The sequence below is a fragment of the Staurois parvus genome, unplaced genomic scaffold, assembly GCF_062004578.1.
Source record: "Staurois parvus isolate SC_StPar_1 unplaced genomic scaffold, SC_StPar_1.0 ptg000131l, whole genome shotgun sequence".
Lineage (NCBI taxonomy): Eukaryota > Metazoa > Chordata > Amphibia > Anura > Ranidae > Staurois > Staurois parvus.
The window spans coordinates 5,033,115-5,057,553 of NW_028317927.1; the positions used below are offsets into that span (position 1 = coordinate 5,033,115).

Here is a 24,439-nt window from a genome sequence, read left to right on the forward strand (position 1 = left end):
CACGGAGGCCTTCATTACGCAGTGTGCGTCTTATTGTCTGGGCTGAAACTTCTGTACCCACATCTGACAAATCTTTTCTCAGTTCCTCAGCAGTCACACGGGGACTTCTCTCCACTCTACGCTTCAGGTAGCGCACAGCAGTCGAAGTCAGCATCTTCTTTCTGCCACGACCAGGTAGCGTTTCAACAGTGCCCTTTGCCTTGAATTTGCGAATGATGCTTCCTAAGGTGTCTCTTGGTATGTTTAACATCTTTGCAATCTTCTTATAGCCATTGCCCTTCCTGTGAAGAGAAATCACCTCTTCTCTTGTCTTCCTGGACCATTCTCTTGCCTTCACCATGTTTGTAACCACACCAGTAAATGTCTAGAAGGAGCTGAGTATCACAGTCATTTTAAAGCTGCCTAATTGGTGCTTATTATGCTTGATTGCTGCTCGGTGACATCCACAGGTGTTTTCAATACCTGATGGAAAGCACCTGTATGAACCTCTGTTCTTCAGAGTGGTAGTCTTTAAGGGGTTGAATAATTGTGGCAATGAAGAAACCACATAAGAACCATTTACTACTGTATTACATAAACAATTGATGTCATTTTAGTTGCATTTGGGTAGTTACAACGTCCTTGTAGGATTTGATTCTGAATACAATTCCAAATGTACACTATAGTCCCTAAACCCCTTTACAGCATTGGGGGTTGAATAATTTTGGTCACAACTGTATATTTCCCATTGGAAGACCATGTACACAATAGGGAAATAGACACTGAGAATGTCATTCTATAGCAGGATGTCCCTAAATAAGGACTAGAGATGAGCGAATTATTCAAAAATTTGGTTCGGCTGATTTGCCGAATTCGCGGAATAAATTCGCTTCGAGCCGAATATATTCGCTGCGAATTTAACTTATAAAAAGGGTGTTTCTAGGCTTCAGAGAGCCTTTATATTAGTGCAGAACACTGTACCTTTAATTTAAATGCCCTTGGAGTCTGCTGGGGAAGAGAAATAATACTGTCAGTCAGTATGACATGCAGATGAGTGCCGTCGATCTTAGAATCACCGCACACTTCACTCATTTGGGCAGTCACGGGGCCAAAACCAGAGTGTGGAGCCACAGTGTGGCGGTGGAGGCAGCAGCAATGGGAGGCCATACAGCACCCTATGACAAAATGAAACCCACCAGCAGTGTGAGGAGACATTGTTGGCCATTTGTGCCAAGGAATGCGAGGGATTCCCTGCCTCCATCTCCACAGCATACTGCAACGGTGCGTCTGGGTCCTCTGTCTCCTCCTCCTCCTCTACCAGATGCTCCTGCTCCTCCACTCCTGTCCGCTGAGTGGAAAAACCACCCATTTCACTCAATAATTCCTGAGCACCAATGTCCTCCTCTACCTCCTCCTCTTCTTCCTGTCCTGCCCCCACAGGGGTCATGTGGCGTTGAGATCTGTGCGCCACGTCTACCGCACCCTGACCAGCCATTGTTAACAGCATTTGTTCCAGGACGTGCAACAGAGGAATGACGTCGTTCATCCCATAGTCCTGCCGACTCACGAATAGCGTGGCCTCCTCAAAGGGCCTGAGCAAGCGGCAGGTGTCACACATGAGCTGCCAATGGCTGACATCTAAGTTACACAGGGGAGTACCTTTATCCGCTTGTAACATCAGGGAATCGGTGATGGCCTTTCGCTGTTCGTAAAGGCGGTCTAACATATGTAGGGTTGAATTCCACCTTGTTGCAACGTCGCAGATCAGGCGATGCTGTGGAATTCCGTTCTGCCGCTGCAGCTCAAGGAGGGTGTGCTTTGCGGTGTAGGAATGGCTGAAATGCATGCAAAGTTTACGTGACATTTTAAGGATGTCTTGCAGTGGGATGGTGGATTTTAGGAACCGCTTGACAACCAGATTGAACACGTGAGCCATGCATGGCGCATGGCACAACCTTCCTTGACGCAGAGCAGACACCATGTTCTTTCCGTTGTCGGTCAACATGGTTCTGATTTTCAGTTTGCGCGGAGACAGCCATCTGTCGATTTCTCTGTTCATTACACTCAGAAGTTCCTCCCCTGTGTGACTACGTTTGCCAAGGCATACCAGGTGCAGCATAGCGTGACACCGTTGCGCCCTGCACATGTGATATGCCGGTCGGGTAATGGGACTTGGCACGGGGGTGGCGGCTGAGGACACGGCGGAAGAAGAGGTGGTAGAGGCGGACATCTTTGCTGGACCAAGGACGTGCAAACGTGGAGGCAAAAGCGGCGTGACCTGTCCAAGTTGCTGGTGCGGCTGTGCCGGCACCACGTTCACCCAGTGGGCCGTAAATGACATGTACTGTCCCTGACCGTAGTTACAGCTCCACGCGTCGGCGCTGCCGTGCACTTTGGCAGAGACCGACATGCTCAAAGACTGGCCCACCATCTCTTCTACATGTGAATGCAGGGCTGGCACTGCCTTTTTGGCGAAGAAATGCCGGCTTGGCACTCTCCACCGCGGCTCGGCACAAGCCATCATTTCTCGGAAAGGTGCTGAGTCCACCACTTGGAAAGGGAGGGACTGCAGCACCAGCAACTTGGACAGGAGGACGTTCAGCTTCTGCACCGTCGGGTGCGTGCTCGCAAACTGTTGTCTCTTTGAAACGGATTCCAAGAAAGACTGCTGACGGAATCCGTGAAGAGGAGTAGCAGGAGAAGGAGCATCTGAACGAGCGGAAGATGCCAACGAACGACAACTCCCCTCAGCAGAGGTGTTGGAGCCTTGACTGGCTGATAGAGGGCGATTGACGTCGGGTGACGGAGCAAGTAACGGAGCGGGTGATGGAGCGGGGGCTGGGGCAGGCAGAACCGCCGTATCTTTATCACGGTTTTCCCAGGCCACCGAATGGCGACGCTGCATATGCTGACGCAACGCTGTAGTCCCAACATTGGCCCCCTGGCCATGCTTGACTTTCTGGCCACATAGTCGACATACGGCTACGTTTACTTCCTCGGGCGGCTTGACGAAAAATTGCCACACCGCCGAGTAGGAAACTTTGCCCCCGCTACTCCTCACTGGCTGACTGCTACTTCCTCCGTGCACACCGGCACCACTACTGGCTGTGGTGGTAGGCTGCAGTGGAGCTGGTGCTCTACTCCGTGGCCGTTTGGCTCCACTGACACTGCTGCGACCCTGCTGCCTCCTGGGCAACCCACCGACTGTTTTGCTCGCTGGCAAGCTGGCACCCTCTTCTCCTGATGATGCGGAAGCAATAGCCTGATGACGACGAGACTGCCAAGTGCGATCAGCCTCATCATCATCAATTAGGTTCTCCGCGCCACTACTAGCCCCCTCGGCTGCGTGTGGGTCAGGAGACAGACCTGTCTCTAGACCGGCTAATGAGCCACTCTCCTCGCCAGTACTTCTTCGCCTGGCTGCTGAAGAGGCGGATGTCTCCCCCCGTTCCTGACCGCCCTCTGTTAGCTCTTCCTCACTGTACATTGGGGCTGAGCCCACAGCATGCGATACTTCGCTTGGTGAGGGAACATCAAAGGACAGGGGCAGGTCGAGGACACGTGATTTCAGTGGGCTTGCTCCCGGGCCATGCCAACTAACGGTTGTGTCTGACGTACCCACCGACCGTTGGCTGTAGGTGTCAGAGGTGACCTGGGAAGAGGAAGACGACCGAGTCAACCAATCGATGACGGCAGGGTTGTCGGTGGAGACACGACCGCTGGATGACACCGGGAGCACTGGCCTCTGGCTGCGACTAGTGCTGCCTCGACCCCTTCCTCTGCTGCCACGTCTGCTCGCTCCTGAAACATTGCCTCCTCTGCCACTCCTCTGCGTGTTGTCTGACATACTCTTTAATTCAATAAGCACCCCAAAAATAAAACCGGATTTAACTCTTTGAACGTACAATAGTGGTTGTGAAGCAGAAAGTCAGTTTATTTAGCACAATCGGTCAATTGCAGCTTGCCGTTGGCTGTAAACTGTACGTTTATGTCACTGGAATGCACTAATCACCCAAAAAATATTACCGCCACCCGGCGTGTATATGGATTTAACTCTTTGCACGTACAATAGTGGTTGTGAAGCAGAAAGTCAGTTTATTGTACACAATCGGTCAATTGCAGCTTGCCGTTGGCTGGAAACTGTACGTTTATGTCACTGGAATGCACTAATCACCCAAAAAATATTACCGCCAGCCGGCGTGTAAATGGATTTAACTCTTTGAACGTACAATAGTGGTTGTGAAGCAGAAAGTCAGTTTATTTAGCACAATCGGTCAATTGCAGCTTGCCGTTGGCTGGAAACTGTATGTTTATGTCACTGGAATGCACTAAACACCCAAAAAATATTACCGCCACCCGGCGTGTAAATGGATCTAACTCTTTGAACGTACAATAGTGGTTGTGAAGCAGAAAGTCAGTTTATTTAGCACAATCGGTCAATTGCAGCTTGCCGTTGGCTGGAAACTGTACGTTTATGTCACTGGAATGCACTAATCACCCAAAAAATATTACCGCCACCCGGCGTGTATATGGATTTAACTCTTTGAACGTACAATAGTGGTTGTGAAGCAGAAAGTCAGTTTATTGTACACAATCGGTCAATTGCAGCTTGCCGTTGGCTGGAAACTGTACGTTTATGTCACTGGAATGCACTAATCACCCAAAAAATGTTAACGCCACCCGGCGTGTAAATGGATCTAACTCTTTGAACGTACAATAGTGGTTGTGAAGCAGAAAGTCAGTTTATTTAGCACAATCGGTCAATTGCAGCTTGCCGTTGGCTGGAAACTGTACGTTTATGTCACTGGAATGCACTAATCACCCAAAAAATATTACCGCCACCCGGCGTGTAAATGGATCTAACTCTTTGAACGTACAATAGTGGTTGTGAAGCAGAAAGTCAGTTTATTGTACACAATCGGTCAATTGCAGCTTGCCGTTGGCTGGAAACTGTACGTTTCTGTCACTGGAATGCACTAATCACCCAAAAAATATTACCGCCAGCCGGCGTGTAAATGGATTTAACTCTTTGAACGTACAATAGTGGTTGTGAAGCAGAAAGTCAGTTTATTTAGCACAATCGGTCAATTGCAGCTTGCCGTTGGCTGGAAACTGTACGTTTATGTCACTGGAATGCACTAATCACCCAAAAAATATTACCGCCACCCGGCGTGTAAATGGATCTAACTCTTTGAACGTACAATAGTGGTTGTGAAGCAGAAAGTCAGTTTATTGTACACAATTGGTCAATTGCAACTTGCCGTTGGCTGGAAACTGTACGTTTGTGTCACTGGAATGCACTAATCACCCAAAAAATATTACCGCCAGTCGGCGTGTAAATGGATTTAACTCTTTGAACGTACAATAGTGGTTGTGAAGCAGAAAGTCAGTTTATTTTGCACAATCGGCAAACTGCAGCACCAACTGTGCACAACAGCCACCAAAAAAAGGGTGTATGTCACTTTAAATTTTCGATTCTTTGATAGCTGTGGCCCTAAGTAACGATTCTGTGTCCCTGAGTAACGATTCTCTGTCCCTGAGTAACGATTCTGTGTCCCTGAGTAACGATTCTGTGGCCCTAAAGTCTCTGTGGCCCTAACTCTGTCCCTTAATACACACAGGTCTGTCTCTCTTGAATGACCGGAGGCTAATGGAGAATTCTAAGATGGCCGCGATTTATAGCTCCACCATTACACAGTGCTGGCTGGCTGCTGATTGGCTAATGCGATCACATGTCATGAATGCATTATGGGTCAGCGCGCCTTGTCTGCGCGCCTTCCCAGAGATCCCCGCCCCATCTTCTCTGTCCATTTTCTCCGTCGCCACACATGTCGCCGCCATTTTTGGGAAAATTCGATTCGTGCATCCGAATTTTGCTAATCTTCGGATTCGTCGCGAATAGAATTTTTCCAAATCTTCGGAACGAATTCCACTTCGTCATGTTCGATTCGCTCATCTCTAATAAGGACCTTCATGGCAAGATCGCTAGGTATTATTTTAATGAACACTGCAGATTTAAAAGACTGACATTACTTTTTAAATGACATTAAAATGATATAACTTTTGTGAGATTTTAGTGATTGGCTTTGCATGTACTTTCACAGCAAAAAAATTAAACAAAAAGTACATGTAGGTACTTGTATGTGGGATTACTTCTCACCATATTTAAAGTGTTATCTATAGCCCAAATTTTTTGTAATTCTTGATAGGAAGGCAAATGCTTAAAACCCTGACAGGTTTTACTGCTGTCCAGGGCTCCATTTGAGAGATTTCCCATCATCCACTGTCTTGGGGACAACTTTTTTCACCAGTGAGGAGACTCTTATAGATCAATACAGAAAGAAATACATTTGTTTTCAATTTAAGTAGGGGGTGCTAGCATCTCTACCAGCTTTTTATTATTGTCCGTTTCTCTGTTGAAGATTTCCCACATCACATCCTGGGGACAATTCACTAAAAGTTATTGCATGTGTTATGTCGGCCATGTGACCACATATCGCATGCGATACTGAAAATGTCAACTCATTATTGCTAGTATGCTGCATTTACCGCAAATAGCAAAAACGCTTGGTAAATACCGCATAAGAAGACGTTAAAGTCAATTCACAGAAGGAAATAAATAATTAAATGCATGCGTGGTTAAGTAGTGGTTGAGGTATGTGGTATGTACTGGTTGCTTAGGAGCTTGCTGCGACCTTAACAACCAATGAGTCAACAACTATCAGCAGGGTTTCCCACTGACAGCTGAATGTAGAAAATATAATTGCCAGCAAGTAAAAATGAAGAGAAAAAAAACCCAGCGCAACGCCAATATTAAAAAATGGTTTGCACCCCCCAAATCCATACCAGAACCTTATCTGAGCATGCAGTCTGACAGGTCAGAAAAGAGGAAGGGGGACGAGCGAGCACCCCCTCCCTGGTCCATACCGTGCCACATGTCCTCAACAAAGTACCTTGTCCCCATGTTGATGGGGACAAGGGCCTCTTCCCCTCAACCCTAGCAGGTGGTTGTGGGGGTCTGCAGGCTGGGGCTTATTGGAATCTGGAAGCCCCCTTTAAAGAGTCCTTTATTAAAATAAATGTCCCCGGGAGTAGATCCATCATCAATCATGATGCCCGCCACCACTGCCAATCTGAAAAAAAAAAAGAAAAGAGGCTCCACTCATGATGAAGTCTCCCGCTGTGATAGCTCCGCTGCCTGAAAGTTCTTAAGAGAAGGAGGAGGGAGAAGAGAAGGGGAAGAGTCTCTTGTCCCCATGAACATGGGGGCAAGGTGCCCCAAAAGCACCCCCTCCATGTTGAGGGCATGTGGCCTGGTATGGTTCAGGAGGGGGGGTCACTCGCTCGCCCCCCCTTTCCTGATCTGCCACACTGCATGCTCGAATAAGGGTCTGGTATGGAGTTTGAGGACGACCACACGCCATTTTTTTTTTTGCATGGGAGTTCCCTTCAAAATACATACCAAACCCGAAGGACCTGGTACGGATTGGGGAGGAACCCCAAGCTGTTGTTTTTCTTAATTTTGAATTGCCAGCAATTCTTTTTTTTACACTCAGCTGTCAGTGAGTTTCCCTGATGACGTGTTACAATACCACATGTTTTCACTACTAATATACCGCATGACTTAATAAGTTAACTCATGCGGTATTTTAGTAGCCTTTTTTAGTGAATGCCAACAAATGTTTTGCGCAGTATTTTTACCGCATTCTTGGATACCTCTTTGTGAATTGCCCCATCTGGTAAAACATTGTACCACAAAAATCTCTCCAATGGAGTGCCAGATAGCAGTACAACCTGACAGGAGTTCTAACCTTTCCCCACTCTATTCAAAACTAATAGACAAAAGTTTCAGCTACAGATACACCTTTATATATTTATAGTACTTTATACATACTTGTGATATGTTTAGAAGGCCAGGCCACTGGTTTAAAGGTTTACTAAAGAATATTTTTTTCATTAAAATTACAAACTTGTTATACTTCTCTTCTCTGTGCAATGGCCTTGAACCTCATCTTCTGGAGCTCCCTGCCATCACTGTCCACTCTTTCTTTTCAGTGTCTGCCCCCATTGCTATTGCTCCCGAGCTGGGCTCTGTGTGTCTATAGTCACACATTGTGTGCCGCTCTCTCTTTACTGGATTTGATTGAGAGCAGCAGGAGCCAATAGCTCCTGCTTCTGTCTCCATGTCCAGTGAGGAGAGAGAGCAATGGTGCTCTAGAGCACATAATTCAATCGAAGTCCAGCTCAGGTAAGTATTTAGGGGGGCTGGGAGGGAAGCTAATCTTGGAAGGTTTTATACCTTAATGCATTCTCTGAATTAAGGTATAAAAAAAAACTTTAGACTTTACAACCATTTTAATTAAAAGACAAAAAGCATTGCTTTAGCATTACCACATCCCGAAATATTAGCATATAGCCAATTAACACTTTAACATGGCTTCCTTGCAAAGGAGGAATATGCTGCACATTATCTGACACCCTTAAATATTTGAGAGTTGACTGGATAGCTGAGGTGAATACAAGCAAGGGTGCAAAGGATTCTGGTAATAAATCACTACACATTACTCTATAATGTGCTGAATGAAAGAGCAATATACACTTACAATGCAAAGAAAATGTAGCATTGATTCATTATAGAGGAATTTTTTCCTGACTCAGACAGAAACAAAAATTCAAACTCCTCTATTTTTATCCTGGCATGACACAGGGGCAACTAGAAGTAAGCTTCTTTGACAGAAGGAGTTGTAATTTTTCTAATATTACCCCCTCCATAACAGCAATATGCATCTACATGAAAATGCCCCTACATGAGAAGGTTAATTAACCCTAAAATAGAGAACTAGGAGTGTGCAAGTGTGTGTGTGTGCCCAGTTCTCAGGCCCAGTGTCAGACTGTAATATTAATCATAAATGTTTTTTCAAATTAACTGACGCATACAGACATTGTTTAACTTGGTCTGGGTCTCTAAACTTCCAAACACTCTAGTTATCTCAGGCACATGACATTTTAAGTGTCACATGACCTTTCTGAAATTTCTAAAAACATGGTTATAACACAGGAAATTGAAAGAAAGTGTTTGTTGAAAGCTCACAGTTGGAAATATGGCAGCAAGACAGTTTGTATTGCTAGAATCATATATTCCAGTTTTCTGCTGTAAAAGGAAAAAGTTTACGTTGGAAGCACAGTCCTGAACATTAATGCACCGTGCACTGCCTAACTGGAACCATCTGCTTTGAGTCTTGAACTCAAAGACACTCAGCACTGCCTGCTTGGTGTCTAGACAATGGCTTATTCTTACATTATTGTTTCAGATCTGATTGGTATCATTTCTTGCTTGTATTATTTTCAAGATTTTATTTTCTATTCCCAGTCAACAAACCCAATACAATCTGCCATGTGGTAAACCACACATTTAAAAGGAAAAAGCAGATGCTATTCACTGCAAGGGAATTGTAGTCGCTTTGGCAAGCAAGAAGAAAGGAGAGATGAATATTTACATGCCAATCCCCTTGGACAAATGTACAAAATGTTGCTTTATTCAATTTAGGTCACCAACTGAGCCATGCAACTGATGCAGGAAGAGATAACCTACAGTTATTTGTTCACTAGGATAAATGGGAAGTGGGTAACAAATGTGATAAAAAAACATAAGTGGACATTATATCCAGTGAAAACCACATGTCTAAGCGATAAGCAGCTTCAAAGAAATAGGCAGCTGAATTTATATGCAACTTTTGGCTTTTTTTCTGGTAACCAATTCTCGATGCACTTCTCAAGCATTCATGCTGATCAAAGTGGCCGCACATCAAATTAAAGGACAAAGAGGTGCCAGGGGGTGAAACCAAACTCAACTTATACAGTAACAGTCAAGATTTTCATGGAACTTTAGCTGCCCATGGGGGTGATTTACTAATGGAAAAATAGGCTGTTCACTATGGAAAGGAAATTCACCCCAGAACTTAGTGAATGTGGAGGAATTTAAATTTGTAAAGAATACCTTAACACTTGCAAGGAAAATAAAAAGAAAGTGACATTTTTGTTTGCAAGGGATTGGATGACAGAAGTCAGCAGAGCTTTAATTTATTCACTAAGTTCTGGAGCAAATACCCTTGTAAGGGACTTTTGCTTGCCTATGGGGGAGATTTACTAAAACTGGAGTGTGCAAAATCTGGTGCAGTTCTGCACAGAAACCTATCAGCTTCCAGGTTTCATTGTCAAAGCTTAATTGAACAAGCTGAAGTTAGAAGCTGATTGGCTACCATTCACGGCTGCACCAGATTGTGAGTGCTCTAGTTTTAGTAAATCTCCCCGTATGTGTCATTAGTAACTCAACCTCCATATCTCTAGATCTACTAATTATTTTGACAAATGGTTTTCACAGATGGTAACAACTACAAATTTTAATATGCACTCAGTTTGAATTCATTCCTTGCTCAGGCTTCAAGATGATTGGTTTCAAACTACGTATGCTTTGCAAAGAACATAGGCATTTAACACAACCGGAAGTGTGTCAAATACAAAATATTCTTCAGATGGCATGTCTCATCAAGACACCAAAGACAGTGGGATTGGTAACTCCTAATAGTCTTCTTTTGAGGGGACCTCTATTCTTTTAACCTTTTTGGAAGGAAACAGAGTCACTTTAATATTATAACTATACAACTACATCTATCTATTCATAAAGAAATGTCTTGTAAAAGTTAACAGTTCTCAACTTTCTAAATAAGATGTCTGTGTTCCTTTAATTGAAGTTACAATATGTTTTAACTCTGTTATGAGATTGTAAATTTGCCATCTGGATTATAACTCTTTTCCAGGCAGTAAACTTGCTCCAAATATGAAATGTATATAGTTGGTGCAGATGGTGAATATACACAGTTACATATCACAAGCCACAGTGTTATGCAAGACAGATGAGGGATGTTTCCTGTAGCCCAGAGATTCTGTGTAACTAAAGTAGAAATAAATAAAGCAAAAAAAAAGACAAAAAGCAGATGGTTTTACCTCAGATAAGTCTCCATTTCTAGCATGGATTTTGGCCATGCTCTCTAGCCAGGTCCTACGTAGCTCTGGTGTGCTGGCATAAGAGTTTGCCAAGCTGTACTGAAGGTCCACTAGCATCTCAGGATCTTTCTCATGTTCTTTCATCTGGGCAGTTGCCATTAAAACTGTTCTGATCCTCTTGGTTAGATCTTTTACCTCTGCCGGAAACAGGGTATTCTTGGGAAAATAAAATATAGATATCTATTTATTTTAAAATGTATTCAATTATGACAAGCTATAAACAAGTCTTGGATTTTCTTGATTACAAAAATCCTCTTCAGTGATTGATGTCTGGGTTTTAAACACACATACTACAGAAATTTTTAAAGCAGTATTTTTTTCTATGCAAATCATGTATTCAGACATTGAATCCTGTATAATTTTGGAATCCTGTATAATTTTTCTTTGTACGCATTAAGGTAAAAAACCTTCTGCATGCAACTCCCCCCATCCCACCCTAAATATTTACCTGGACCCAATCATGATCCAGTGATGTGCAGAAGTGCAGCAGCTCTCTCCCTCCTCTTTGGCTCAGAGACAGCAGTGGCTCCTGCTGCTGTCAATCACAGCCTTTGAGGAGGGAGTGAAGGGTGGAGCCGAGCAGTGTGGCTTGCTATGGTGGGCACTCGGCGAAGGGAAGGGGACCCAAGAATAGGGAGATTAAGCAGCAGACTAAGGCCTGATACACACAGGCAGTTTCTTTCCTTCAACCCAGTGGGCTGACCGAGAAAAACTAAGGAGCTCGCTGTACTAACTACACAATGTTAGTACAGAGATCTCCCTGCTGAGCTAATGTGTTCTGAGAGGGGCCATTGTCTGCAAGCGCTGCTCAGATGCCAATCAGCTGCTGTTTTTCCAGCATGCCCGTTCGACAGAAGGTTGATGTTAGGCCTGTTCTATCCTCTGCACAAGCTATTTCTTTACACCCTAAACCTGATCTACAGAAATATTTACTGCATATATCATATTTCAATATTACAAATCAGCATGTGTAATCAGCATTTATATTATAGCGTATTTCAAAATAATTTACAGTATTTTATTAATTTGCCTTAGAAAAATCCAAGAGTTTTATCACATTACCTTCATCTGCTTGTCTCCATTAGCAAAGTTGTTGATAATTGCCAGAGAGTGTTGAAATCGAGATCCCCCAATGCCCGCATCTGCAATCAGTTGACTTACTGCTTTAATAAGCTGTTAATACAAGCAAGATGTGGTTTATAGATTAATTTCAAAATAGGAAACAATTGCTGATTAGTATTAGGCTTTGTGAACAGTAGTGTTTCAGCTTTAACTCTGTTAGGCCTACTTTCATTTGTTCTAATGCAATTTCAAAACAAACTCTTCTTCCTTGCCACTTAAAGCCCAACCAAAGCAAAGCAGTATAAACTCTTTGCAAACTATTTTCAAACTTTCAGTAGATGAGTACAAGGTGGATTTACCTGTCTGAACATCAGCTGTGGTTAGTGAAACCCACTATATAGTGCAAGAACTGGGTAACTGCAATAATTTTCATTATGCAATAATGAGATTCGTTATCTATTAAGTCCCTTCTGAACACCAGCGCATAATGCCAGAGGGTTGCAAATCATTACTACATTATTACCATATTTGGCTGTTACAGGTTATAGGATCACCAATCCTCCAAACACCAAGTACATGTAGAATATTCATGAAGTTAGGCTTCACGACTTCTCTTGATCTGCAAAAGACTCTGAAAAATCAGTCTGTGAAAAAAACAACACTAATACTTACCATCCCAGTGCTGGTGAACAGAAGCTTCCCTTTCTTGCAGAGCTGCACCAGCCACCAAAATCTACAGCATCTGACACTTCCAGTTGTGTTGGATGCATGTGTCTCCTGCTGTATGCTGTGATGCCACGAGCTGGCCATATCACTAGCTTGCTAAACCAGAGCTGCAGGGACACAATGTAGCAGCCATCAGGTAGAACCAGAGTTCCCAGTGGTAGACATATTCAAAAGTATCAGATGCTGAAAATTCCAATCCAATCTCTGGTATGTACAGAATTTTTCTTTTGCAGACTGATTTTTTTTCCTTTCTTGTAATCAGAGCCAGCATACCACAGGATACCAGGTGTGAATGAGGAAAAAAATGGAGTTTGCCTAATAAAATAGGAGCTACCTCTATTTATTAATCAAAGTGTTCTTACAATTTACATAATAACTAGTTGATCCAGGGAATATCCAATTGCCTCTTGGGAGATAAGGAAGGGTTTTTTCCCCCGCTGCAGCAAATTGGATCATGCTTTATTGTTTTTTTTTTACCTTCCTCTGGATCAACTGTGGGTATTGGATAGTGTATATGGGGGTATTCTAATTGTGTGTGTTGTTTTTCTTTTTTTCTTCTCTGTTGATTGAACTGGACTTGTCTTTTTTTCAGCCAGATTAGTTATGTAACTGAAGTGCTGAGGTGGGCACAGACACCTCTCTAATGATAACTAATAATAATAGAAGTTAGTTTGTGTTCAAATATTTGCTAACGTTGTGTGTGGTAAGTAATGAATCATATGGGGATGCTATGAGGAAAGCCTTAAGATTTCTGATTTTTCAGAGTCTTTTACAGATGGCAGAATATTACAACTTCCTGAGAAGAGTTCATTGACTATGAAGGAGGAATGAAACTTCATGATGTGAAAGCATATCAGTATAAAATCTATGTGCGGCTCTGCTATGAAGTGTAAGCAGATGTACACAGTTTGTGAAGAGGCTGGCTAACACAATATTACTTTAATCTCTTTCATAATGATGCTAGGACACCGATTCAGTTCTCAATTCTAGCTTTCTATGACACATATTTTAGCAGAAACCTAAACCATGTACAACATGTCTTTGGAGTTGTATATCCACTATACCTGAAGATGCGATCTGACAATTGACTTCTGTTTGTTGTACTCAAAGTTCTTCCTCATGAAGAAATAGAGGAGGGCCGAAGCCTCATGCTGAGTAGATCGTGACCGATGGTTGCAACATTTGAGAACTTCATAGCAGAAAGGCCCACAAAGGTCAGCTTGTCCCTGGAAGAATGCATTAGGGAACTGGAAGGAAAACAGTATTTATGTAAACTGAAATGACAGCTGCAATTTTAGCACATTTTGTTTCAAATTCATATATCTCTTTGTTTTGAAGAAACTGATATTTGGTGAAGGGTCTTATTATTATCACCTGAGTGATACTGATCTTAGTGTTGGTATAAGAGAAAGAGACCCTTGCACTCCTTTAGCTGTACATTGGTAGAATGTATCTCAGAAAAAATTAAACTTCTATTGCAGTGGGTGACTATAATTTGACTTCTGGAAAAGGCAAAAAGTCAATCACGCAAGCAAGTAATAAGATATTAAATGAAGAGAAGCAGCTTTTGAATTTCTTTAGCAATTTTTAAAAATTGTAGCTGGCTGAAGATTGAAGTGGAGAGCTTGTTTTGTTGATGTGAAATTAAAAATGGCTTGTGTAACAATGATACAGTAGATGTACATCCCACTGTGTACAACACAAAGCTGCTTTTGTAAGGCAGGTTACCCAGTAACTATGGATGCTCAATGTCCACTTATCTGCTGAATTTTTTTAATATTACTCTGGGACTTTTCAGTGGAGGTCTCATCCTCAGATCATAGCTGTTTTTCTCTCTATAGTCTGAACATATTTTGCTAAACAGTTGTGTTACTTGATCCCTCAAAAGGTTACCTATATGTACTTCGGATCTCTGGATTCTGATGGAGAAAGCTGAAACTGATATATTTGTTCTCAGCACTGGTAACCAGGAACGGCAAGCTTTTGGCACAATACTCCAGCTGAGATCCAGTGTATAATGTAGAAAGTATGTCCTATGCTAAAGCACACCCGTAACATCAGAGGCGGACTGACAACTCATGGGGCCCCCGGGCAATAGGGGATCATGGGGCTCCTGTGTTCTTGCTCAAACTCAAAAAAGCCTATGAAAAAGGTACTAAGGGCATCTCATGGGGCCCCCTACTGACCCTGGGCCCTCAGGCAGCGCCAGAGTTTCCAAATGGTCAGTCCGCCCCCGCCTAACACATAATCCTCTTCTACTTAAAAACAACACCAAATAATGAGCTTTTCACACTTAACCACCTCTCCAACACTCAACCCCCCTTACTAGTTGCCTGTGTAATAATTCCACCACTCCAGGGGTGTTGCAATCTTGCTCTTTGTATCAAATCACTATGCTCTTTAAGTGTACAGCATTTTCCTTATTGTATATAAGCTAGCTCAGGTAAGATCTTGCCCCATCAAACAATCTGCAGAAACCATGTCTTATTCTAACAAACACTTCGAACACCTAATCCTCCTCTACCTAAACATGACACCAAACCTAATCCCTACAATGAGCCCTTCACACTTAACATCCTCCCCTACACTCAACCTCCCTTTAAGGTTCACTGTTTTTCTGTGTAATAATTCCACTGCATGGGTGTTGCCATCTTGCTCTTTGTGTCAAATCACTATGCTCTCTTCGTGTATAGCATTTTCCTCATTGTATATAAACTAGCTCAGGTAAGATCTTGCCCCATCTAACGGTCAACAGGCATAAGGCAGACTATATATGACTGCATGCTTCAATTTAGCAACAGTAAATGGTGTTGGTGCTTGTAGACATTGCGGTATGTTTTCACTAGTCACAATGGTAGTGGCTAGTAATGTAATAACAATTATAACAGTTTTTTTTTTCAAAGAGGGGCTCATTTTAAAGCTGGAGTTTAGACAGAAGACCAGCATTTTATCCAATTACATAAATACAACTTATGCAAATACCTGAATCTGAATTCACAATAGCTTCCCATAACCTGTAGCACAGCTGCTGTACAGTGTTAAATTTACTAAACCTGGTGGAAACAAAATCGGGTGCAGCTGTACATTGTAGCCAATCAGCTTCTAACCTCAGATTGTTCAGTTAAGCTTTGGCAATAAAACCTGGAAACTGGTTGGTTTCTATGCAATTGCAATTGATTTTGCACTCTCTAGTTTTAGTAAATGACCCCCTAACAGTCTGACATTAGAAGCTTGCTCAAAGATGCCCTCATAACTGTGGATATTCTTAATAATAGTCCAATCAGAAGGATGGAAGTGGGACAAAGACCATCCTGTTTTGTTTTATTGCAGTGGAAAAGAGTGAGGTAAATAAATTGGCTATGTTGTCTGCAGGGTTGAATAAAAGATTGGGTAAACAAAATTATATATTCTTTCAGCAGGTAAGCCAGTTAACACATTTATACTTCAGTTGTGAATAAACTGTGTGGCTGGAATTCCACTTTAAGTATGCAGATGTTAAGGGTACCTTGCACACAAACATCCGCAAAGCAGCAAACACGTGGCGGAGGGCAGCCACTGACTGGTTGATTTGTAAGAAAAGAAGGTGGTTGTCAAAGACTTTCTTCATCAAAACACTTTGGCTGTCAGAAAGCAATAACTTCTGGAAATGAGAAAGAAAACAATGCAATAAATGCAATGCAATAAAATACAATTAGCACCAAATAAAGGATATCCAGTGTGTTTTATGGGTATAATGGTCAATGCAATGTTTATCACACTAGCGGTAATCTGTACAGCAGGAGTAGGTTTACCTGGTGGCTCTGGTTGAAGAGGCACAAGAGGTCAAGAACAGTAAGACAGACCTCTGTGGCAATATTGGCATCCAAGTCAATGTGGTGCACAATGTCAGTTTCATTAGAATTACCTGTAGGTGACAAATTGATATTGCTGAGAACAGGGAGTTAAGAAGAACTAAAGCAATTGAAAAAAAAACAAGCACAATTCTGCGATAATTGGTTTCAGCCTACAGTGAGAACCAGAGCGGGACTAACATGCTGTGCTGACATCTACAGCACACCAGCCCACATGTGTGTATGTGATAAGATGCTGCCAAGCCTGTAGAACAAAGATGTGTGAGTATTAGTATCACTGGCAATCCATTACCATGGTGGAGCTTACAGGCAGAATGTGCAAAGGCTAATAATACCTTGATAAAAATGTACATGAAGGACAGAGGTTCATTAAAAGTCTGTAGGATAGAAATATGGTGCTAAAATATATACCGTTTATTTACTTACTTGTTATTGAAGTTGTAAGCTCTATTATCTGTAGTAGCTTGGGATTGGAAAGTGCATTTTTGGCTCGTATTATTGGCAAGGTCTGGGATCTAGGGTATTTATGACCATCATTTGCAGACTGCAGCCTGCAGAAAAAAAGATGTACAAGATTGTAATTGTAAAAGAAATCCCCTCTCAGACAATTGTCACTGCAACAAGTGTCCCAATTAGGTTTCTCCTCTATTCTTGTTCCAGTGATTTCCCTCACTTTCAGTCCCTGTGACCAGGAATGCAGGGGGAAACCCACCCCAGCAGGGACACAGACTACAATTAAAAATAGGACAGAATTATTAACTCTCACTACTCTATCCAACATTTTAGACACACCTAAAAGGAAGACCATTTCACCCTCTGCATTATTAAAGACATAGATTCAGGTAACCATATTCTTCATTGTCTGAGTCACAGCTAATGCTCTCTCGCAGAAAGCATGATCTTTGCTGACTGAGTTATCAGCAAAGCCACAGCATGTCTTCCTGACTGAGCAGGGGGATCATGAATCTCTGCAGAGAGATCATTGCTTCCATATTGAGACCAAACTGCTGCCACCCTATGACTTGACAATAAGGTCATTATTTTGGTAAAGCTGACCATAGACAGTTCGTATCTCTGCCGAGATTCAAACTGTATTTGGGCAGGCTGAATGTACACAAGTTGATTCATCAATCAACTTGGGTACAACCAGCCTGCTGGATTTTACATGCGATTATCGCTAGCGGCCTATATAGCCGCTAACAATAATCACTGTCCTCTCCTGGCAGGGGTGGCTTTAAGCCCCCACCACCAGGAGAACACCAACTGTGGGTATAGGATTATAACTTTTTTTTTTTTCTGTGGTTGAACTGGATGGACTTTTGTCTTTTTTCAGCCAGACTAATTATGTAACTATGTAACCATGGCTTGGAGGGAGAGACTCCCCCATCAACACAGTCAGTGTCAGAATTAAGGTGGTTGCAGGAAAAAAATTTGCAGTCTACAGCCTTCCTAACTTTAAATTTAAATGTTTACAATAATACACTACCACATTTTGATTTAAATTACATATTTGTATTCATGATTTATTGATAAGTTAAAGGAGCTGTGCATCACCATATTTGGATATATCATTGTACAAGTGTGGGAGCACAGTTGGTTGACAGCAGCAGCAAGGTGTATTTGTTACACTACAAGAGTGGTAGCGCAGGAGTAACCTAAATTAATAACAGCTCCATGTGTTGCCACCACAGCCAATTACAGCAGAGGCTGCTGAAGAATAAGGAGTAGAGAGAGAGCACAGCATTGTATATGAGGTTCGGGGAATGACCTTTGCAAAGAGACTATTACTCTGCTATGCATGGGCAATGAAACAGGGTCTCTTTAGCATGCTCAAGCTTTTGACCTACCATATTATTCAAAGCAACAGAGCTCTGATTTGCTTACAGCGTGGATTCTACTATGCATGGGGTTCAAAACCTCCAGGTATTTGAGTTCTATGTAAAAATACGTTATTATTTTTCCTTGAATGCATACTGTAAGTAAGCAGTTTTCAATTATGAAGGTTGTTTACATGAAACACTGCATTCATTTTAATTTTCCAAGTTTCTTTTGCTTTATTTTCACCAGGTAATCTGGCACATAACTCACTTCCTGTCCATGGGAGGCTACGCTATTCCTCTGTTATGTCTATGGAGGGATCCATGGTTGTCACCCTGGGCTGCTCTCCTAATATGGACTACAAACATTTTCATGTCTCTTCATCACCATTACATGAGGAGAAGAACAATTGGTAGTTTACACAAGATAACTTGGAAGGAAAATATTTGGTGCAGCATACAGGAAGTGAAAAGTAAAAATTTCTGTAAGAATCAACAGGTATGTTTGTATGGCTGAACATGCAATTCAATGGAAAACAAAAAAAGAAAACAAATACAGCCACCATATGAGGACTGTAAGGTTCCCTTCAGACAGGGTGGATACGTCAGTGTGATCTGCCCGATTTTCATCAGATCGGCTGGACAGATGGGGAACCCATCCATCTGTTTTTGGCGTACAGAATCGGATTGGATGCCGGTGGGTGCAGGCGGACTATTGTGTGCGGACACCCTCCAGTCCATAGACGTCTATGGATGGCCCGATCTGGTCCACCTGAAAAATGGACAGGCGGACCCTATTGGTCCTCTCTTGTGAAAGGGCCCTTAGTTGCAATAAACAACATTTCTGTTCTTGGGTTTAGTTATCCTTTAAAAACAGTTTTAGCAGGTCATACATACCTGGTTTTAGCAGGTCATACATGTCAGCCACAACCCAAGCACCAACAATTGGTGGAATGTTTTGTTGAATGCTTTCATACAGTATAACTTGAAAGTGCGACAGAAAGGAAGATGATGTGCACAAGGGTGTCACTATCTACTGTATGTATGCTTGAAGCAGCACCATTTCTAAACACAGTTCTGATGACTACTACTGGAGTTTTCCTGTCAGGAATGGACTGGCCAGCAATGGTGGAACTCACCTGCCTTTTGATCTGCAGTACCAGGGCTGGCCAACGGATGCTCCCAGCAATCAGAGACTCAACTTTGCAGCCAGCTAACACCTGGAACTGATTATGCTGGGGTATTTAAGGGATGGCCAGACCCACAGACTCTGCCTTGGTGTTGTGTTTGTCGTGGGCCCTGTATCCTGTTTCTGTCCTGCATCCTGTTTCTGAACCGCTGCTGACTTCTCCTGCTCTGATCCCGGCTCGCTCCTGACCATCCCTCTGCCTGACCCTCTGTACCACGCTGCTTGCTACCTGTTCTGATCCCTGGCTTGTGACCCTGACCATCCCTCTGCCTGACCCTCTGTACTACGCTGCTTGCTACCTGCTGAACCTGGCCTGTGACCCCGACCAATCTCCGCTTGCTCCCCCTGTACCTACCTGCCCTATTGATATTGACCCGGCCTGCCTGACGACGCTTGCTTGTATGTACTGTTGTTATCTGTGGGTGGTTGGTTTGGTTTGTTTGCACTGTATTATGTTTTAGTATTGCACTGCGTTTATGTTTGTATTGTTAGTGTTAATAAATTATATTGTTTATCACATATCTGAGGTCTGCGTTTCCCTGTGTCAGCCACACACCTCTGGTCACACCTGGGAGCCCTGACATTTCCCTTGTTTATGTATAAGGGATCTATGGCATTGAGATATATTTACAATTTTCCCTTTGTACTGCAACAGTTTATTCCCAGCTCTGTTGTCTCTTTAACTAACCAAATAAATGAACACTCCAGGGAATGAATAATACACTTCTTCTATATAAAGGCAACACTACTGAATGTGTCACCCATGTACTTTTTATGTACTGGTAAAGCTGCCAGGTCTTTTTCTTTGTACAAGAACATATTGTAGACAAAATAGATGTGGAAAAGTAATGTAACTGGAAAACATAGCTGTCTATATGACTCATTAAGATGTTTATGTACATGAAAATCTACCCTCATTTCAACAGGCCCAGAGAAACATTTTAAGATAGTTTATAATGTATATTACTTAGAGAGAAGATGAGACCAACAATGGTGTCTAATGGTCACAGCTACTGTTCTCATTATAGCATTTGGGGAAAAAATGCAGACATTACAGCTGTGTAAATACATTTTTGCTTTCCATGGATACAGCACACTAAAATGTCACTGTGTAAAATATTCTTTGTCTTGCTGCCAAGAGTATGTTTTATAATGTGGGAACAGGATCCTAAAAACAGGTGTTCATAGATGACTTTGTGGGAACAGACAAGTTCCGTTATATGTAGTATTTTTCATAGACACACATTAAAGCATTTGTATACATTTTATGTTACATGCTGTGTAAAACAGTCAGACTGCAATTGTGTGCTGCTAACCATAACATCAAATCAGATATTAACAGAATGTATTTGTTTTGAGTATTGTGGTGCACGGTTTGATTCTCATTAAAATATAAAAATATAACTGTCATATTAGCCATTTTATAATTTATTGTTAATGACATTATTTAAAGTGATTGTAAACCCTCACCTTGTCAAACAACTCCCTCAGTTTAAAATAGAACGGAAAGGCAACACTTTGTATATAGATGTAAAAAGATTATAAATAAATTTTTTCTTTTTTAATAAGTGATTGCATACCTTCTGTTCTCAGCTGCATAAGAGCTGGGGCAGGAGAAACAGCAGCACGTGGGGGCTGTGCAGGGGTGGGGTAAGGGGGGCTGAAGGATTGGTTGGTGGTGTCAAGTCTGATCATTGGAGGAGAGCACACTGAACTCACAACATAGCTAGAGAACTGACCACGCTGTGCTCTCATGCCTAGTGTAGTCAGTTTTTAATAGGAAAGCAAAGGGACTGGCAGGAAAACCAGAAATTGTACAGAAAAAAACCAATACAAAGATAATAGGATACTTTTTCATACAGGTACATAGTACATCAGGCACATATCAAGAATATGAAATGTTGGGTTTACATATTCTTTAAGTTTCAATCTCCATCTGATTTTCTAAAACCGACAAAATAAGTGCCGCTTTCTCGGAATTGTGACAATGCTAGGGCACTCTGCACACTGTTTATCATAAGATTCTGCAATCCCCATAGTTATATAGTTGGTAAGGTTGAATAAGGACACTGGTTCATTCAATTCAACCTGAGAGAGTGTGTGTGTATGTGTCTATTGTTTTCCATAGCTCTCTACATTGTGTTTGCTAAAAGTTTTTTAAATGTATCTACACTCTCCGCTGGCACCACCAACTGTGAAGGGGAGGTCCACATCCTTACTATTCTAACCATAAAGGAGTCTTTACGCAAATTAAGCTTGAACTGTTTCTCATCCAACTTCATTGAGACATAAGATTAAAACGTTTTTTTCTAATGCCTCATAACTGAGGTCCTTCAGCCCCCTTATTAGCTTTGTTGCCTTTCTCTTGACTCTCTCCAGTTCAAGCACATTCTTCCTGAGGACTGGTGACCAGAACAGGGCCTTTTTATGTGTGGTAATAGTAAATTGGCTTTTCGTGCTGCAGCTTGGCATTGCATGCTGTTGCTGAGTCTGCCATCTACTAGTACCTCTAGTTCCTCTTTCATTGTTGATTCCCCCAGATGTTCTCCCCTTAGCGTGTAACGTGCATTTTTTTTTTAGCTTCCAAGCACAATACTTTACATTTTTCTACAATGAAACTCATCTGCCATAGAGCCTGCTATTTTATCAAGGTCTTCTTGTAAAGTTTCTATGTCCTGTTGTGAAGTTGTTGCCCTGCTAATCACCACCCTCTGGATGCACTCCTGAAACCATTCTCTTTACAGGTACATACCATGTCATCAACACCAAAAGATTTTAATTTGTAATTTAATCATTTGTGAGGTACTGTGTCAAATACCTTAGCAAAATTTAGATACACTACATCTACAGGCCTTCCACTATCCAATTTACAGCTAATGCTGCAATATGCTTAGGGGAGACTGCAATAGACTCAGGAAAATAGAATAGCTGACTGTTATTATTCAGATTCAAATTCAGGGTCTTCCAAAAAAAAATCCACTAGCACCTAGAGATCTAGCTAATTCGACCAGATGCAGAATACAAATACTTCTACAGAATGAGGGCTGCACTGGAGTGTACCTTTTGTATATCAGACATATAACTAATGAAAATGAAATACATACCACTGTGGCAGGAGACCAGCCTGGGAAGAGGAGCCCTTCAGTGTCCCATTGTTCAGAGTTGTTTGGGCAAGTTTAACAGCAGCAGTAATTTTCCTGTGTAGATACACATGGATTTAAAAGGCTATATCATGCACTGTTACAAACATATGAGTTATTGCTAACAAAATAGACTCAAAACAAAATTCATGGCTTGAGAAAATTTGGGAACTGACATGTTTGAATGAAAATGTACTGAAAAGATCTATTGATCCACTAATCACCCTGAATTTTGGATGAATTTGACATAGTAAGTGTTAGCATAATTAGACATGGATGGGATGGCTGGGAAAAAGGAGGACTGGTAAAGCTGAATTCCGGGATAAGCAAATATACAACAAGCATGTGTATTCCTACTTGAATGATGGTGTCTTGTGTACTATATTTCTTCCACATCTTTGCAATAATCCAGTGTAAAACTTTGCCTCCGTGCAGGAGATTTCTGTAATGAAGACAAGTCACTGTGCTCTCTCTCCTTGTGCAGGGTGATTGGTCTTGTTGCTGTGCCCTTCTAGTTTTCTACAGGCAGCTTACAGTGGGTGGAGCCTGATGGCTCCCTCCCACCACTCTGCTCTCTTCACAGGCTATATGTAGCACAGTGATGATGTCACCACTACGTTTACAAGTGTAGCAATACCCCCTTAGGAGTTGCAATGGATTTGGGTCCCCCTATAGTCCTGCTGGGTCCCCCTATAGTCCTGCACAGCCAGGAAACATGCATTTTCCATTCAGATTTGCATTCAGGAGACATTACAAGTCCTTGATCTTTTTTTGATGTTTTATTAGGGGATAATAAAACTTGAATGGGGCAAGGTGTGTATGGGATGTCCAATGGAACTGGAACAGAGGACAAACTTCATTACCATAAAAATCCTCTTCTGGAGAGCTAGCCAGCCTCTCCTGATGTACCACCCCAGACCTCTGATCCTCCTTAATCCAGCAGCAGCTCTGGGTGAATTCCTGGGTAGGGGATCCAGTGCCTGCCACTACAGTGTGAACAGTCCTGGATAGAAAGCTAATCCAGTTTCCCACCAGAGTTCTCCTTTCCCCTTACTGGCGCATGGGGTGCCAGTTTACTTACTTGGTCCCTTTCCTTTGCTGCCAGTGGGCCAGTGACTGCTACCAGGCCTTCTAGTTGGGCCGCTCCTTCCCTGCCACACAGGTGGTCCTCTCTCAGGGGGCTGGTGAAGTCCCAAGCTTTCAGCCTTCCATGGTCCTCTGCCTGCAGTTGAGCCCTTCACCATCTGAGCCCCTTCACAGGCTCCTGCCTCCAGTCTCACATCTTCTCTTTCTTCCATCCAAACTCCCACCACCACTCTCCTCCTGCTGAGCAGGCTCAGTTACTCTTAAAGGTTGTCCTGGCCCCTTGCCAAGCCTCCTGTTGAGGATTGGCCAGCATCCTCTAAGAGTACAAACCATCCACTCCTCAGATCTACCCACTGCTTCTAGACCTTTCTCCAAAGTTCTAGAGCTGGGGGAAATTCCAGAGGGCTGGTCTGTAGAGCCTCTCAGCTCTGATCCAATTTTGACCCCTGCTAGCTATTACTCCTAGGCTGCTACTCAGCCCTAGCTAACAATTGGAGTCTAGCTCTCCCTAACTAACTGGAAGGG

The 24,439-nt window shown here is 42.6% G+C and overlaps 1 protein-coding gene across 4 annotated transcripts in view; it reads right to left on the minus strand.

Annotated features, from left to right (window-relative positions):
• DOCK10 (dedicator of cytokinesis 10) overlaps nucleotides 1-24,439 on the minus strand; it is a 385,846-nt gene that overhangs the window by 44,211 nt on the left and 317,196 nt on the right. For all 4 annotated transcript variants that reach the window (XM_089672577.1, XM_089672576.1, XM_089672575.1 and 1 more), the window contains exons 39-45: nucleotides 22,793-22,885; nucleotides 17,109-17,233; nucleotides 16,623-16,735; nucleotides 16,337-16,471; nucleotides 13,896-14,078; nucleotides 12,106-12,216; nucleotides 10,984-11,199 (exon numbers count right to left, since the gene is read on the minus strand). In XM_089672577.1, coding sequence (XP_089528703.1) covers nucleotides 10,984-11,199; nucleotides 12,106-12,216; nucleotides 13,896-14,078; nucleotides 16,337-16,471; nucleotides 16,623-16,735; nucleotides 17,109-17,233; nucleotides 22,793-22,885 — 976 coding nt within the window. The remainder of the gene's footprint in view (nucleotides 1-10,983; nucleotides 11,200-12,105; nucleotides 12,217-13,895; nucleotides 14,079-16,336; nucleotides 16,472-16,622; nucleotides 16,736-17,108; nucleotides 17,234-22,792; nucleotides 22,886-24,439) is intronic.